The sequence below is a fragment of the Echeneis naucrates genome, chromosome 13, assembly GCF_900963305.1.
Source record: "Echeneis naucrates chromosome 13, fEcheNa1.1, whole genome shotgun sequence".
Classification (NCBI taxonomy): Eukaryota; Metazoa; Chordata; class Actinopteri; order Carangiformes; family Echeneidae; genus Echeneis; species Echeneis naucrates.
In genome coordinates, this window is record NC_042523.1 from 17,591,800 (window position 1) to 17,607,616 (window position 15,817).

At 39.2% G+C, this 15,817-nt stretch overlaps 2 protein-coding genes and 1 non-coding gene across 3 annotated transcripts in view; 2 read left to right on the plus strand and 1 right to left on the minus strand.

Annotated features, from left to right (window-relative positions):
* Positions 1-19: 19 nt before the first annotated feature.
* Positions 20-3,718, minus strand: p2ry2.1 (purinergic receptor P2Y2, tandem duplicate 1). The gene is made up of 5 exons (XM_029517622.1): positions 3,613-3,718; positions 2,099-2,452; positions 1,486-1,654; positions 816-1,161; positions 20-742 (listed from the first exon to the last, which is right to left on the minus strand). The coding sequence occupies exons 2-5, from the start codon at positions 2,433-2,435 to the stop codon at positions 563-565; spliced, it is 1,032 nt and encodes a 343-aa protein (XP_029373482.1). The 5' UTR covers positions 2,436-2,452; positions 3,613-3,718; the 3' UTR covers positions 20-562.
* Positions 3,719-6,133: 2,415 nt separating this feature from the next.
* fchsd2 (FCH and double SH3 domains 2) overlaps positions 6,134-15,817 on the plus strand; it is a 47,033-nt gene continuing 37,349 nt past the window's right edge. The window contains exons 1-2 of the mRNA XM_029517247.1: positions 6,134-6,154; positions 9,577-9,674. Of these exons, the coding sequence (XP_029373107.1) occupies positions 6,134-6,154; positions 9,577-9,674 (119 nt within the window). The remainder of the gene's footprint in view (positions 6,155-9,576; positions 9,675-15,817) is intronic.
* On the plus strand, positions 15,711-15,784 carry trnat-agu (transfer RNA threonine (anticodon AGU)). The gene has a single exon. It is a non-coding gene; the product is annotated as a tRNA-Thr (tRNA).

Here is a 15,817-nt window from a genome sequence, read left to right on the forward strand (position 1 = left end):
ACCACAACCATGTGAAAAATGTGTACATTTTTATTATAATGTATTATTGTTGTTGGTATTATGATTACTATTAGTTTCTTCTTTTTGTTCCTTTTAGCAACCAAAGTGACAAACACATACACACAGACCCATACTTCTCCAGGACAATCAAAACAAAAAGCATAACGTGCCCAAAGAGAGAATTTGGTCCTACACAAACATACAAAATGTGCTATAGCTGTCCAGTCAAAACAACACAGTTGAGTAAAACTAACATTTTTCTGTTTTTTATTTGTTTGGAGTAAAAGGTCTAAATAAATACTATGCCTTTACATCTTTGTCTGTACCCATGAAATTTATAACGAAGAAAAAGATACTTTCCTAAAAGAGCATTATGTAAGGATTAATTAATTATGTCTTGAAAACATGTCTGTTTCTTCACAGAGAGATCGCACCGTCAGAAGTCTTGTGCTTGCCAAACAGGTAACTGGCCTTTTATAATGAAAAGTCCCCTTGTGAGCATCACAACTACTTTTTCTATCCTTACAATGATAATTTCAGGGATTGGATCAGAGTTTTGTTGTCAGGCATTGGTTTGTGCTTGTGCATTTTTTTGTGGGCGACGTTTCTTCTTGGTGAGATTACTGCGAATTTCCTGCCCAGCCAGGAAGTAAAGGATAGGGTCCACACAGCTGTTGGCACTGGCAAAAGGTCGAGTGACTTTGTAGGCAATACTGGATGCCTCCAGCAAGTTACAGCTGACCTGATGAACATATAGAAAAATGACATGCGGAACTTTTCAAGCCATCATATGAAAGATATGTGTTTGTTCTCACCTGTGCTGGGTCGACCTGCCTCAGGTATCTGAAAGAGTAGTAAAGGCTCCTGGTGAGGTGGAAAGGGAGGAAGCAGAGCATGAAAGTTGCCAGCACGATGATAATCATCTTCACTGACTTCTGCTTGCATCGACGCCCTGCCAGGCCTCCCCTCTCACTTTCAGCTCCCCTTTCAGTCCCAAAGCTAGGCTCTAAAAGCTTCCGCACCATGAGGCCATAGCACACCATCACCACCATGAATGGCAGGGCAAACATCAGCACTGACACGACTGAGCTGTATACCAGGAAGTCATCGAAAAGCTCTGGGCTGGTCGTATCGTAGCAGATCCGCTCTGTGTCCACATCCCTGGCAAGTGAGATAACATTACAGTAGTTTAGGATAATTAAATCCAATTTCTACCTAATTTGGCAGTAAACCAAAGAGGATGATAGAATTGTTGAAAGAAAGGAGATAATGTGTAAATGTATTAGCTGAGGGGTGATTCTTTACTCAAGTGTATCATTAAAGCAGCCTGTGATAAGGTACTTGGTAAAACTGATGTGCCACAAAAATCAATAGTCACAGTTTGATACAGACACCTTCAACAGAATGCATAATGATAAAAAGTAAGTAGGAATGGAATGAAAAATGAAAGCAAGGAAAGAAGAAAGTTGTGCAAAATTGCATCACCTAGTTCTTGAGAAGTAGAGAACAGGTGCCTGACAGAATAAAACAATTGCCCACACTGCCATAGACACCTGCCGGGCCCGGCGAGCATTGATCCAGTAAAGGGAGCGGACTGGATAGCAGATGCCCACAAACCGATGGAGACTGATACAGCACAGGAACAGTATGGAACCTACCAGAGTGAGATTCATCATTAATGATTGATTATTGTTGTACATTGTGTTTAACTTGTTATATTTTGCCATCCGTTGCTCTTATTATACTAATATATCTTATATTGTTGTTTTATAACATCATGTGTTGTAGAGTGTCGCTTCATGTCTCATTGTGTACTATTAGTGTTATATTTTGTTATTTTGTTCTGTATCAGTAGTGTAAGTATCTTTTTGAATTTCATCATTTTACGTAATTTGATATTGTCATTATATTATTATTATATTGTTATTATCAAACCCCACTATGTCTATGTGTATTACAGTATTTTGTATTTACTTGGATAACTAATATCTCATATTCTCCATTATAATAGATTGTATCATTATTTATTACCCTGCAGTCATACAGACAAAACTGATTAGATGTTTGTGTATGGTGCTTCACTATATCGAAACTGTACCGTATAAGTTGGCATAAAACAGGAACCGTATAAGCTTGCAGAATGGCTCACTGAAGGGCCAGTCATTCTCATCAGCATAGTAATAGACGAGGAAGGGCAGAGTGAAGATGTAGAGCGTGTCACACATCGTCAGATTGAACATGTAGACAGTGGATGGCTTCCAGCGTTTTGTACGAAATACAATCACATACAAAGCTGTGGCATTCAGTGCCAGGCCGATCACAAAGACCAGGGCATAGCTGACAGGAAGGAGAATATATTTAAACTCTTCGTCAAATTTACAGTAGAAGTCACTGACATTGCTTTGGTTAGGCATGTTGCTTGCAGAAAAAGCCATCCTGATTGTTGGAACACCTGGAGAAATGACAAGAGCCAAGTTTAGGAATGAAAACGAAATGAAATTAAGTCCAATCTTTCATCATCCCATTTGTTCGAATATCCAAATTTAAGCATACAGCATGTAGTCTGTCAGTTACCGTTGATTCAGAAACAGAGTGCACTGAATAAGATGTGACTTTATCGTGTATATATTGTCTGTCTGTCTGTCTGTCTGTCTGTCTGTCTGTCTATCTATCTATCTATCTATCTATCTATCTATCTATCTATCTATCTATCTATCTATCTATCTATCTATCTATCTATCTATCTATCTATCTATCTATCTATCTATCTATCTATCTATCTATCTATCTATCTATCTATCTATCTATCTATCTATCTATCTATCTATCTATCTATCTATCTATCTATCTATCTATCTATCTATCCTGCCTTCGGATCTTATATATATAACAGCTTGTACTGTTTACCATCTACCATCTAGTCCAACAGGTTCATCTTATGAGTCATGATAAACTCTTGACATTTCTAAAGTTGTCTCAGCTTATTGTACTTTCCCTCTGCAAGTCTCTTAACATATCTAAGTCGCACCTTATTTATTTTGGGTTTTTTTTAACTAAATGTTTCAATGCAGCTATGTTCTAATGCAGAGAATTCATTTTGGCACTGCATGTCAAAATTTCCAAAATCTCACAGCAGAGAGAGGGAAAGACAGGAGAGTAACTTTTTAACTCAAACCAGACTTTGTTATGAGAGCCTGTTTGAACCTCACTCTCTTCTTCTCTTTGGCATGCAAATTACACTACGCTATACTGCTACCTCAGTCCGTTTCTATAATCCTCAGTAAATGTGTTTATCCACACACTCAAGTTCAAACCTGTCACAAAGCATCCGAGAAATGGCACCTTGAAAACTTCACATGCAAATTAGACGATAGATGCTCGACTTATTTGTTTCCGAGTTTACAGACTAGTTCACCTACAGTCCACTCTTTTTAATAGATAACAGACATCAGACAGAGTGGCCCCTTTTGTACCCCCCTCTGAATACTCCTGACTTGCTTCATGCATGCCATTCCGCACTGACCACTTCTTACTTTTTGGCAATAATTAAAATGGTTTCATATTAAAACTACCCTACCACAAACACAAAATCCTGCCAAAAATGTTACTTACACTTGAGAGCTCTTGTCTTTCAAAGACTGTCATGAAATGACCATCCTGTAATGTATCCTCATTCTGAAGAGTTACATAGATACAGTGCGTATTTGGCAGTGTTTATGAGAGCATGCGCAACTCAGATACTTGAGTGAGTGTAAAACCTCAAGGTGTGTCTGTCTGACGAGCTGGAGCCTGTATACAGCTGCTCATTTTGGCCTGAGGCTCACTGTCCCATTGGTCTCTTCGTCAAATGGACAGGAAGCAAACAAAGCTGTCATTAACCTACTAAAACATTCAATTTTTTAAACTTATTAAGGTATTATTCTTGATTGTTAAAGTACAAAAAAGATGGTTTTAAATCACGCATATTCAAATTTTATCCAGACATCCATCAAGCTATCTATGTATCTACCTACCTATCTATCTACCTACCTATCTATCTATCTATCTATCTATCTATCTATCTATCTATCTATCTATCTATCTATCTATCTATCTATCTATCAAAGAAAAATACCTTTAGAGGACTTTGTTATTAGACTTTAAAGATATCTAAAACAAAACAAAACGAAAAACCTCTTAGCTCTCCTCGGGCTGAAATTCAGACACTACTAGGTCAAATCATAGAAGAGATCATAAACTGTAAGCATTTTGGCAGGATCCAAACAAAAACAATATGACTAAACTATAACTGACAGCCATTTTCTCCTGTGCTGCTGGCAGAAAGTTATGTGTATGGGTGTTGAGAGATGCATTTTTTTTCTGTGTGTGTGTGTGTGTGTGTGTGTGCATCTAAAAGTTCCTAAATTTGTGTGCTATTTTAAAATGTTATACCGACAAGAAAGGTGAGAAAGAATACTTAATGGCTTACCTGCTCCAGCGACTATGTGTATTAATGATTACACAGTCCTTAACCTTAACCTTGGCCATGGCACGTAGGAGACATGAGATGAAATACCTGCCCCTCCAGTGACTGTTATATGTCCAGCCAATTTGTCAAAAATTCATGCGTGGGGTGGGGGGTGGGGGGGTTAATATTACCACTCACTCATTTGCTTACGACATTACTGCTTTGAACTTGTCAACCACATAACTATCTGTGCTTTGTTGGCATTACTGGCAGCAACAGTGTGAGCACTTGTATTTCTGGGCAACAATAACATTTACTTAATTTTTTCCCAGCATTAGCCTTGAGAGGTCTATTTGAATTTATTTGATTTTATCTTAAAATTCCAGTTTCACTTTTGTGGTAACCCAAGGCCAGTACAGTGGTTTATTGAGCTGTGTATTGACTCACATCCTACAGCACAAATATTTCAATGCCTGATTACCATTAAACCATGAGCAACCACATCCAACCCAGACAATCTGCACATGTGCCACTATTACAAAGCGGCAGCTGCTGCTGGGAACTCATTACAAGGAGTTTTGCACCTAGTCTGCTGTAATGGATTCCTTTAATTTTTCACCCATCAGCTGCACACAGTCCATATGAACCCAGAGACCCTATTTAATCTTGTCACCTCCCTATTATACCACACATGCAAAAAAAAGAAGATATATTTATCAATCCTTTATATATATATATATGTATGTGCATGTGTATGTGTATGTGTGTGTGTTGATATAGGCTGAAGCCTAGTATCTTTTTGTAATAATTAACATTTTTCAAAACAACACTTGTGAAATGCAGGATGTGTTTCTCCCCTCTATTTCTATCTTCTTCTTCTTCTTCTTCTTCTTCTTCTTCTTCTTTTTAAATCTACTCCCCGATCGATGTTTCTTTGATCGACTGCGGTTTCTTGTTGCTATGCAGGTCTGCAGGACGCAGCCTCCTTCTGTCACTGTCAGACTTTCACATTTTCACAGAGAAAGGCGCTGATGCTCGGTGCTTAATCGGTTGTTTTTATTTTTCTTATTTTTTATTTATTTATTATATATATATATTTTTTTGTTATCCTTTTTTGAAACTGGATGAGCGTTCATGGTCGTTTCTGAAGGAGGAGATAGGAGAGACAGAGAAAAGGCTCCCCTTTTTCTGCAGCCGACGTTTGTTATCTTGTTATGAGCCACAACGGGGCGCCGTTGGACTTAGTGTCTGCCGGGGATCCCCGTTAATACCTCCCCATCCCTTCCTTTTTGCTCGTTTTCTTTCCTCCCCGCCTGTCTGCTGCTCTACAACAACACAGTACACACCAGTGCCTCTAGTAGTGGCAGAGACTAACACGAGTGCGTCCAGCCTCTCCTCGTCGCGTCAGTTTTCTTGCTCTGTATAAACTAGCCATTTATCATCAATCATGGCCGCCGGAGTACAAATCTAACTCCACTCTTTCCTCCTCCCTGTCGTCTTGGAGGGGAGGGCTTTTTTTTTTTCTTTTTTTCTTTCTGTTTTGTTTTGTTTGAGGATACAAATTATTAGTCCCACACTTTTCTTTTTCTTTTTTTTTTCTTTCTTTCTTTTTTTTTTTTTAAATTAGGAATTTCCTCTTGGAATTACATCTCACAAGGGAAATAACATTCATGTCAATACTCCAAAATGCAGCCGCCGCCGAGGAAGGTGAGTGATTTGAGAGCCCGTAATGTCTAAAGACAATGACAGATAACTGTAGTTAACCTCACATGCAGATGTCGTGTTTTACCAACAGCGTCTGATGCTGAAGGCTTTACAACATTAAGCTGTGAGGAGGTGGAGGTGGAGGTGGAGGAGGAGGAGTAGGGGGGGGGAGAGGAGATACATTTGTTAGCCAACATTAGCAGCGTTTGCTAGCTGGGTTAGGCTGGTAACCCGGTGACATTAATCTGCATCTGTCCAGCCGTTGGCCCGTCAGACGTCAAATACCGCTAGCTAGAAAGCGCTAGGTGGGCTAACATGAGGCGACTCATACTACAAGCACCGGAACACATTAGAAAGTAAAAAAAAAAAAACAAGGAAACCCAACACAACAATTTTTTTCTGGCCGTTTAATACGTTGTGCTGTGGAGACACAAGTTTGAATGGTTAAAAAAACAAACAAACAAAAAAACAAAACAGAAATCGCACGTTTACTTGTGACATTAATATCGTGGCTAGCAGCGGTCCGGTGATTGTTCATACAGCGTGTGGTAGCGTTGTGCTCAGGTGCTGATTTTGTATGTTGTAAAGATGAGGCATCAGTGTCTGACAGCACAATGAACGCTGTCTCTTTCTCCACGTTGTGATGCTTCTTGCCTCAAGGGAAGACCTTAAATCCATCTGTGGGCACATCAGAGGCTGAGCTGGCTAAAACAGCAAACACACACACACACACAGAGGAGACGGTATTGATTGTGTATGGGCTTAGAGGAGACCACCTAGTCCCCTATAGCTGGGGATCCGGTGTGTGTGTGTGTGTGTGTGTGTGTGTTGGAAGTTGCTGGTCCACTGGTTTCTATATGTGTGTGTCACACGTCCTGAAATAGATGCATGAGAGCCAATTACCCTGCTGTGAACCTCAGTGCCGTTTTCTCTTAATTACTACATATTCCCCTAGTGCCATTTATGCTCTGGGTTTCTAGACATAGACTGGCCTTGGAACATGTCATGTCATGCCTGTGAAACAAACATGCATGCAGGCACAGGAACACACGCACACACACACACACACACACACACACACACACACACACATCCTGGAACAGGTCCTTTCATTACAGAGGCTGAAGAGACCACCTCCATGATTCTTTTGTTCCACAATGGACAATCAAGCATATGGATTTCGTAACTGTCATATGTCAGCTATTCTTATTCTTCCCCATACAGTTTGCCATGAAAATACTCCTAATAATAAGACAAAATAGCCACATACTGACCTTTTATCCCCTGCCACTGTGGCTGGTGCTCTCATTACACTCCACACCACCACAAGCAGAGTATGCCAGGATTTGGCTGCTAGAGACTAATCATTTCTCCTCCAGCATTACACATACAGCCAACGCATATATTTGTGTTAGAAGGCTTAAATTAAGTAAGGGCACAGATGAGGTTGAAGAATGGAAACCAAAACATTTATAAATATCAGCTATCAATATAGTATATTTATAAACTAAACTATAATTTATATTATTATATTTATTGAAAAAAAATTGCGTAACAAGACACAGTGGCTCTGCATGGAAGATGTGTAAGCAACAACAAAAAAACAAACAAATAAAAACCACACCATTTAAGAGGATACACATTATAAAACGTGAACCCCAATACAAAATAGCTACAAAATAAATGCATTGTTAAACCTGTTAATTTATCTTGGTATAGATTTCTTGACATCACCTAATTAGTTAACTGTTGATATTCTATTAGTATTCTTCTCACTCACAGTTACATGCACATATTTTACGTTGGATGTTGAATTCAAAAGCATAAAAGATTCACATCCGTTCCCTGACAGGCTCCACTTTCTGAGCAGTGTTTCAGAGCTACCTGCTGCATCATCTATCACGCCACCAGCTGGACCCTCCAACATGAACTCTAGTATGCTGAATTTCGATTCCACTCTGACTCATAATTAACTTCTCCATGTCCGATCTTTTTCACGGTAGTGTTCATCTTCTTCCTGTCACTAAGTATTTTTTTTCCCCACCCATATATCGCTCTGTTCCTTCTTACTATTACTCACACTTCATATTCTTCACCCTCTCTCATACATAACATCTCCTCAACCATAACCGTACTTCCTGTCACTTTGTCTCCTCGCCCGCCCTTTTGCCTCTCTGCTTCTCCTCTTCTCTCCCTGTGGTTTCTGATGAGTGATAGTAGGTGAAATCAAGTGAAGTCACTTTGCCCTGATAATGTAATGAACCACTCCCTCCTTATCTTCAAAGGCACAGCACATGAAAAAAAGGACCAGTGTGTGTTGCTGTGTGTGTGGGTGCCAGTTTTGCCCCTGTTATGTTGTTGATTGTTTTGTCTGAACAGAACAGTCATGAATTTACCCACTGTTACTCTGGTGAAAAGCCGATGGAATTCACCCGACAATACACAATGACCTTCACAGTGACTCCGTGTGTGTTGGCAGGAGGTGTGGTTGTGTGTATGTATGCTTGTTTGTTATCTTATAAAGCGTGAGCTCTCTGTCTGTTTTGTGCAAGACAGTGTGAGTGCGTACAGGTTAGAGCCTCTGGTCAGATCAACCCAAAATGTATTTTTGTGCAATTTGCATCTCTTCCTAATGTGCATGGACTCAGTCACCCCTAACTGCAAAATGCCTCCTTCAGCAATAGACTGACTAAACCCTGATGCGGATTGTTAACACTGTGGGATTACTGATGGGGGTGTGTGTTTACGTATGTATTTCTTCCACTTCAATCAAGAGCTGAGCCGACTCAAGATAGATGACAAGTGATTTTTATTTTATTTTATTATTATCATTTGGGTGGGAGGGGCATTGTATGTTGGCCACAGTGACTCTAGAGGTGAGTATTTTTTGATAGCGAATAATAAGTGAAGTAAAATCAAAACTTGTACAATCCATTCGTTGAGGACAAGAAAAGTCTGTGTCTGATTTTATCTGTCAAATGTTTAATCAGAGACACAACAAAGCAGTAATGATGAAAAAGTGGTCTAGTCTTTGACGATGCATTTGAAGGCCCAAGGTCACTATTTTTTTTTAGATGTTTTTTTTTTTTTTTTTTTTTTTTTTTTTTTTTTTTTTTAAATCAGACAATTGGTTAATTGGTTGATATAGCCACTGAAATTGTTACTGTACTTTGGATTTCATGCAGGCATTCATCATTCTCTGAACTCTTCTCTGACAAGGTGGCTCTACTTTGGCAACTAAAATCACATATGATGGTTTCATCTCATTAGTGATTTTTATGATTGCATCAATACAGAAGGACTGATGTTTTATTGCATATTGGGTTTACTGTAGGTGAATGTGAGCCTAGGGTGAGATGTCTGCAGACCAGAAGGCTGAATGAAGAACAAATTTTTCACTTGACGTTTCCTTTCATTTCCTCCAGGTCAAAGTGACACAGGAGCTGAAAAACACACACACGGAGCAGATGACAAGACTGCACTTTAAACACCAGACCGAATGTGATCTGCTGGAAGACATGAGGTATGAACAAGTCTTGTGGTCATGCACTTCTTGTACAGACACAATCTTAATCTCATCAACTGAAAAGAAACTCAGGAATGTGCTCACCATCTACGGGATGAATTGAAATCTAGTCATCATTACTGACTGCATGTACAAATATACACAGCCATGCAAAGAAAAAGAAACAAGTAATGAGTCAGGGAGGAGTGGTATGAGAGTGGAAAAAAAAGGAGGAGGGTATTGTCATATTTCAGTTTTTTGAGGAGGACAAAGGGTTGGGAAAATTAAGGAATTTCCTGCTGCCCTTTTCCTGCTCTCCAACTCCTTCGTTTCTGTCTTCCTCTTTTCCTTATTTTCCAAATTTCAATCCGTATCTCTGTCTGTCATCGTTTCCTTCTCCCTCAGTTCCATTTTTGTCTGTCTCTTTCACTCTGACTATCTTTTTTTTAATCTGCCTCCCTAGCTCTCTTTCATTTTGGCTGTGCTCTGTTTACTCATGACGTGTGAGTCTGGCAGTTTTCCCTTTTGGATTTGGCAAAGGGAGGAAACCCTTGTTCCTTCACACGCTCTCATTTTCTGTGTTGACTAAGCATTGACTATTTATGACAGCAAACTCACTAATGCTCTCTACTTCCATGTCTGTTTTACTCCCTGTTTCTCATTTCCATGCTTTCTCTACCTTTTCTCTTTCTGAGACTTTTTGTCTGCTCTCGCTCTCACTCTTGGGGGCAGCTCCAGCTGTTTGAGAACAGATTTCTTTGTTGCTGCTGGGTTTTGGAGCAAGAACAAGGCCCTGGTCTCTCTCTCACTTGTGGGGACAGTGAAAGAGCTGGTTAAGCATATGCAACCACAATGTGTTAGTTCTATTAGTCAGTAAGGGATGGAGATAAAGGCCATCAGGTAAAGAGGCCCCTCTTGACTTTGTATCTTTTATAGTTGAAAGACGCTGCCTGCAGTGTTTTATCAGTATGCTCCTCTAGCCATTAATGATTTGTAGTCATTTCTGAAGACCCGATCCTGTGTTTTTAAAAAAAAAAAAATCAGAAGCAGCAGGGTGGTGCAGTGATTAGGGAGACTCAAACTCGTGCCCCTGCAGCAACAAGCATCTGCTTTGTCATTGTGTCCTTGGGCAAGATACTGAGGGTGTATTTTTTCCCTTTAGCTGATGTGGCATTCATCATACTTAGAGATCACAAGGGTTATAAGATATGAAATTCACATCAGAAGCAAGATGGGCTTTCACTGTGCATGACTCTGACTACTGTTACTCTTCACATGTGAAAAGAACAACAATGAGCAACCAAGTCAATCTATCAGCAATTATAGATCCTTTGTCAATAGATTTGATTGCCATGTGCTTCTTTCCTAATGTATATTTGAAAAGGAAAATGGGACTTTGTCTTGTCTTGAAAAGGAAGTGACAGCTGTCTAGAAAAACATGGTGGGGTTTTACAGAAGTCTGTGTGGTAGGACTGGACAATAATTCAATCAATATATATTATGTATTAAACATTTCAATAATGGCAATATGGTTTTTAAACACATTTCCCATATTTTGACATACATTATTTAGAGCATCTGTCACTGACTTTGTTCATTACAGGGTACTGCCATCATTTCATTATGTCACCACTGGCACATGATCAGTAGATTTAATTTATTTGACTGTGATTAGTTTCTTGTTTCTATATGAAGGCTGAATAAAAATATGAATAAATATATATAAAAATAATCTACTCACAGTTTTTATATTTATACAACTTTTGCAGCCGACATGATTTAATATTATATTAAATATATTAGTTTTATAGGCGAAGGTTTCATAGACGCCTTGTGATGGACTGGCAACCTGTCCAGGGTTTACCTCGCCCCTCGTCCAGTGTGAGCTGGGATTGGCTCCAGCAGCCCCACGACCTGGTAACAGAAAAAGCAGTAGAAGATGGATGGATAATTTAAAACTAATTTAAGTTTGTAAGGATTGTCATCCATTGTGAGCATTCATGGTATTTTTATAAAAATCCATACCAATATTGAAATTATATCAACTAAAATTAAAAGAAAATATATTGCGATTTTGGCCATTTTGTCCAGCCCTACTCTGTGGTTGCCTGTACAAATATGAAGAGGAAAATTATATTGATCATATCAATCAATTGTTTATATGGACTTAAATTGCATCCCAAAACATTTGCTGAGGTGCTGACATCATCTTTAAAATAGCTGGAGCCTGGAGGACAGGACACTTGTCGGCCATATACATATGACATACAGAAAAAAGGCACTCAATTTCCTGTGTAAAGCCTACAGTAGATTTTAACTCTTAAATCCAAAAAGCTGCTCTTAGGTTATTTACCCTAATTAATCCACAGGCTGGCTTTAATCAAAGCACACAGTGGTAACACTTACACACATTCACAAGTCGCTGTAAGGAATTCTGCTATTTAGCTACGTCTTTGACTGTTTGTCGGAAAACTGAAAGAAAAAGGGACCATACAATAAAACGCAAAAGGAGCACATCACAGATGGAAAGACTAAAGAATGAAAGAGAAAGGGGAGTGTCTTTAATCCTCTGAGACGACATTTTAGCTGGAGTAGCTTTAGGGGAGGATCAGAGAGAGAGGAGAAAACTATGATGTGTTGGTGGACTCAGGGAGTAAACTTGATGTCCTCAATCCAGCTAAATCCTCCATACCCTTATGTCTGCCTCAACAAACAACACACACACTCAAACTTGCAAACATACCACCGCCGTCTTCAAGCACCTTAAACCAGACCAGCCTGTATTCATCTTCACACATTTAGTGATATTGACCTGCCTTTGAAATGGACCCTGTCCGTCACTCTTGCTTGATAGAAGATGAGCAATTTGAAGAATTGCAGTTCTCTTGTATTGATTTTAACTGTAGATTTGGATCATCAAGACATGATCCTTTGCCTTGCAGCACAGTGTTCTTCTCATGATTAGCAAGATGATGTGGAGTGCCTTTAGAATAGTCCACTCCTTTTAAGAGTGGAAACTTGTAGGCAGGTTGTGATGTAAAATCAGTTTCATTGTAGAGTACTTAGAGTAAAAACTGCAAAGAGCATCATTAATTGTGTAGATGAGGTGAAAAAACAAGGTGCTACTTTTTATGGCTGCTGTCAGGACTGGTGTAGAAAACAGAGTTTTTTTTTTTGTAGCGCATTTGCTTGGAATGAATGGAATTTGCTTTTTGCTCAAATTTATTGACCAAATCCTAGGAATTATCTGCAGATATCATTAAAACATAATGAGTTCTCATGCTGAGTAGAGAGATGAGCCTTCCCAATTTGAACCCAGAATGCTATCATTAATGATTTTCTCTGCAGCCTACATAATTTAGAATGAGGAAGAGCAAGGAGTCATCAGGAAACAAAAGGCCCAGATTAATGCAATGCTGATTCACGCCCAGCTAATGTAATTAGGTGGCCTCAGTAATTGGTTAAATGAAGGCACAGACAACTTCTGCTATTATTCTAAATAACAAGAGTATGAGAGGCTGAGATGGCTGAATGATGACCGTATTCTTTCTGTCTCAAAATGAGTGAAGTGATCCTTTCCAACTAAAGGAATCCTCAGGTAATGGCGAAAGTAGTAATGGGTAGTTTGTGATGAGGTTGTTTTGGAGTATGTTGGTGTATGTAATATTTTCTTAATAAGGTAGTATTTCTGTTTAGGTTTTTTTTATCGTTATCTGTGCACCATAACGGCAGTTTTTAGGATTTGTATGATGTGTGACATAATGCTCAATTAGCTTTAGTCCCCGTCACAGCAGTGTCAGCAGATATAATTTCTTCTGATTATTTAGCCATGATGTGGCTCTAAGCAGTCCTTCGGGGTAGAAGCTTTTTTTGTGTAACAGATGCAAGTATTATAATCTCAAATTGTGACATCTACGAACTACAAACTGTATTTTGACTTGAGGAATGTCTATATGTCACCACAGAGAGCTTTCTGACTTCTCTTTTAAAAGCCACAGCTGATCAGAACAAGAATTCCCTACGATGTTATGGCCACGCTCCTTTATTTACAATGAGAAGGAGCCTTTTCTCTGACAGCTATTTCTGCCCCTGTATCCATTTCTGATCTGGTCTCAACATGATAATAAAGATCCTGTGCTGAGATTCTTTTTTCCCTTGACCTCCGCCTGATGGAAGTCAGAGCACAGAGTACGGCCTTTGACATGTACTATCTTGTTCTTAAGCCTGACACATATGCCATATGTTAAAACTGTCTCTTCTAGGTAAAGCAAAAGAGAGCAGCCCATAAATACAATCACTCAATCTTACCTTAACTACTTTCTTTTCTTTCTATCTTGTCGTGTGTGGAAGTACAGCGATCAGTTATAGCTTTCTTACCATCTGCTTAATAATGTATGTGTGCCCCTCTATTTGCTGGTAAACTAGCCCTCGTCTCTCAAGGACCCTACTCGACTTCTGAAGGTGTGCCTTGGTATCTGGCACTAAGACGTGAGCAGCAGATCCTTTAAGTCCTGTATGTTGTGAAGTGGGACCTTCATGGATTGGTACCTAATTAAATTGAGATCTGGGGAATTGAGGGTTGAAGTCAACCTCTGGTAGGATGTGTTTGCATAAAGGTAATACCTTAAACATGAGCATAAAGTATGTCTTGTAACATTTTCTTAGTTATAACATTTATTAAATCTTTATTGCTCACAGCTTATTTTTTGCTTTACTCTACAATTAAGTAAAACTGTTGATATTTGTCCAAATGTGTGCTGGAGTTTGCAGAGAATCTACTCTATTATGCCTTGCAATGAACACAAACTGTGAAAACATGACCACCCTCCTCTGCTTCTTTCTGTCTGTGGCTCACGTTCCTTATCCTATTGTGACTGATCTCGGTCTGTGTTCTGTAAACCATTGATCTCAGCTGTTTCCCTATTTTGATTCTTCCCTCTCTCTGTGCCTTTTAACCCACTGCCCCCTTTGCTCTATACACAACAAATACATTAAAGCACACAAACAGTACACACTTAGTGTCCACTCTTAAGCACTTAAGTATTTCCTGTCAGACGTCAGACACACACTATATCTTCATGTCTGGGCATTTTTTTCTCTTCCGTTAGGGTATCATGTACAGCTGATGCTGACACTACTTTTTGACTCATTCATTATACACACAGGACCATATGCACCTTTGGGTTACGGTTTTGTTTTTTTCTTTTTTGTTTTTTGTTTTGTTTTTCTTCAATGCACACAGCTATACAAACATCCAGAATGGGATTGTGATATTTCAAGCTGATAATTGGGTTTGCATGTTTATGTATGAGCTCTCTGCTATAGTGTAACCATGGCAGCATGAAAAGCGAGACATGTCCAATAATCCCAGGGATGATGCGTTGTTACTGTTTGTCTCTGTCTATGCTCATATTGGCTTGAGTTAGTGTCAGAGAACTGCCATTCATATTTGGATTTGCACTGCATGTGTGTGTTTTGGTGCCAGAAATAGAGTCCATGTATAATATAACTGCATTGGCATGAAAGAAGTTGATACAATTAAACATGGCTTTTATTTTAAATAAGTAAAACTCCTTTATCCAAAGTTCTGACAAGAACAGCGTTCAAGTCATTTGCTCAACAGGTCTTTGAACTCTCTTCCAATGTTTCATAAGGCAGCAAAGATTGACTCCCAGGTGTCAGCTAATTATCATTGACTTGTGTGACCATGAAACTTTGCCGTTTTATAGTTTCACCAGGTTCTAGCAGAATAAGGGCTCCTGCTAAAAAAACGAAAAAAAAAAAAAAAAAAAGAGGTGCCCATCACAAATCACTGAATTAAAGGTCCTATCACGAGGATTTATGACAACACCAAAAACTTATTTCTCTGTAAAGATAGAGTGGAGTCACAGTTTCCTGGTGTGCTCTGACCTGAGTTTCTTTGTTGTGGCTAACCAATCTGAGAAAAATACAGCTTACATGATGTCAGCTCTAAATTTGTTTTGCTTCATGCGGCGAACACTGGACCTGGGCAGGATGGGGAATGACAGCTGATGCTGATTGGTGGTAGTCAGGGGCGCTGTGGCTTAGTTGGTTAAAGCGCCTGTCTAGTAAACAGGAGATCCTGGGTTCGAATCCCAGCAGTGCCTTTTCCATTGGACAGGCATAATGTTTTATTGTTG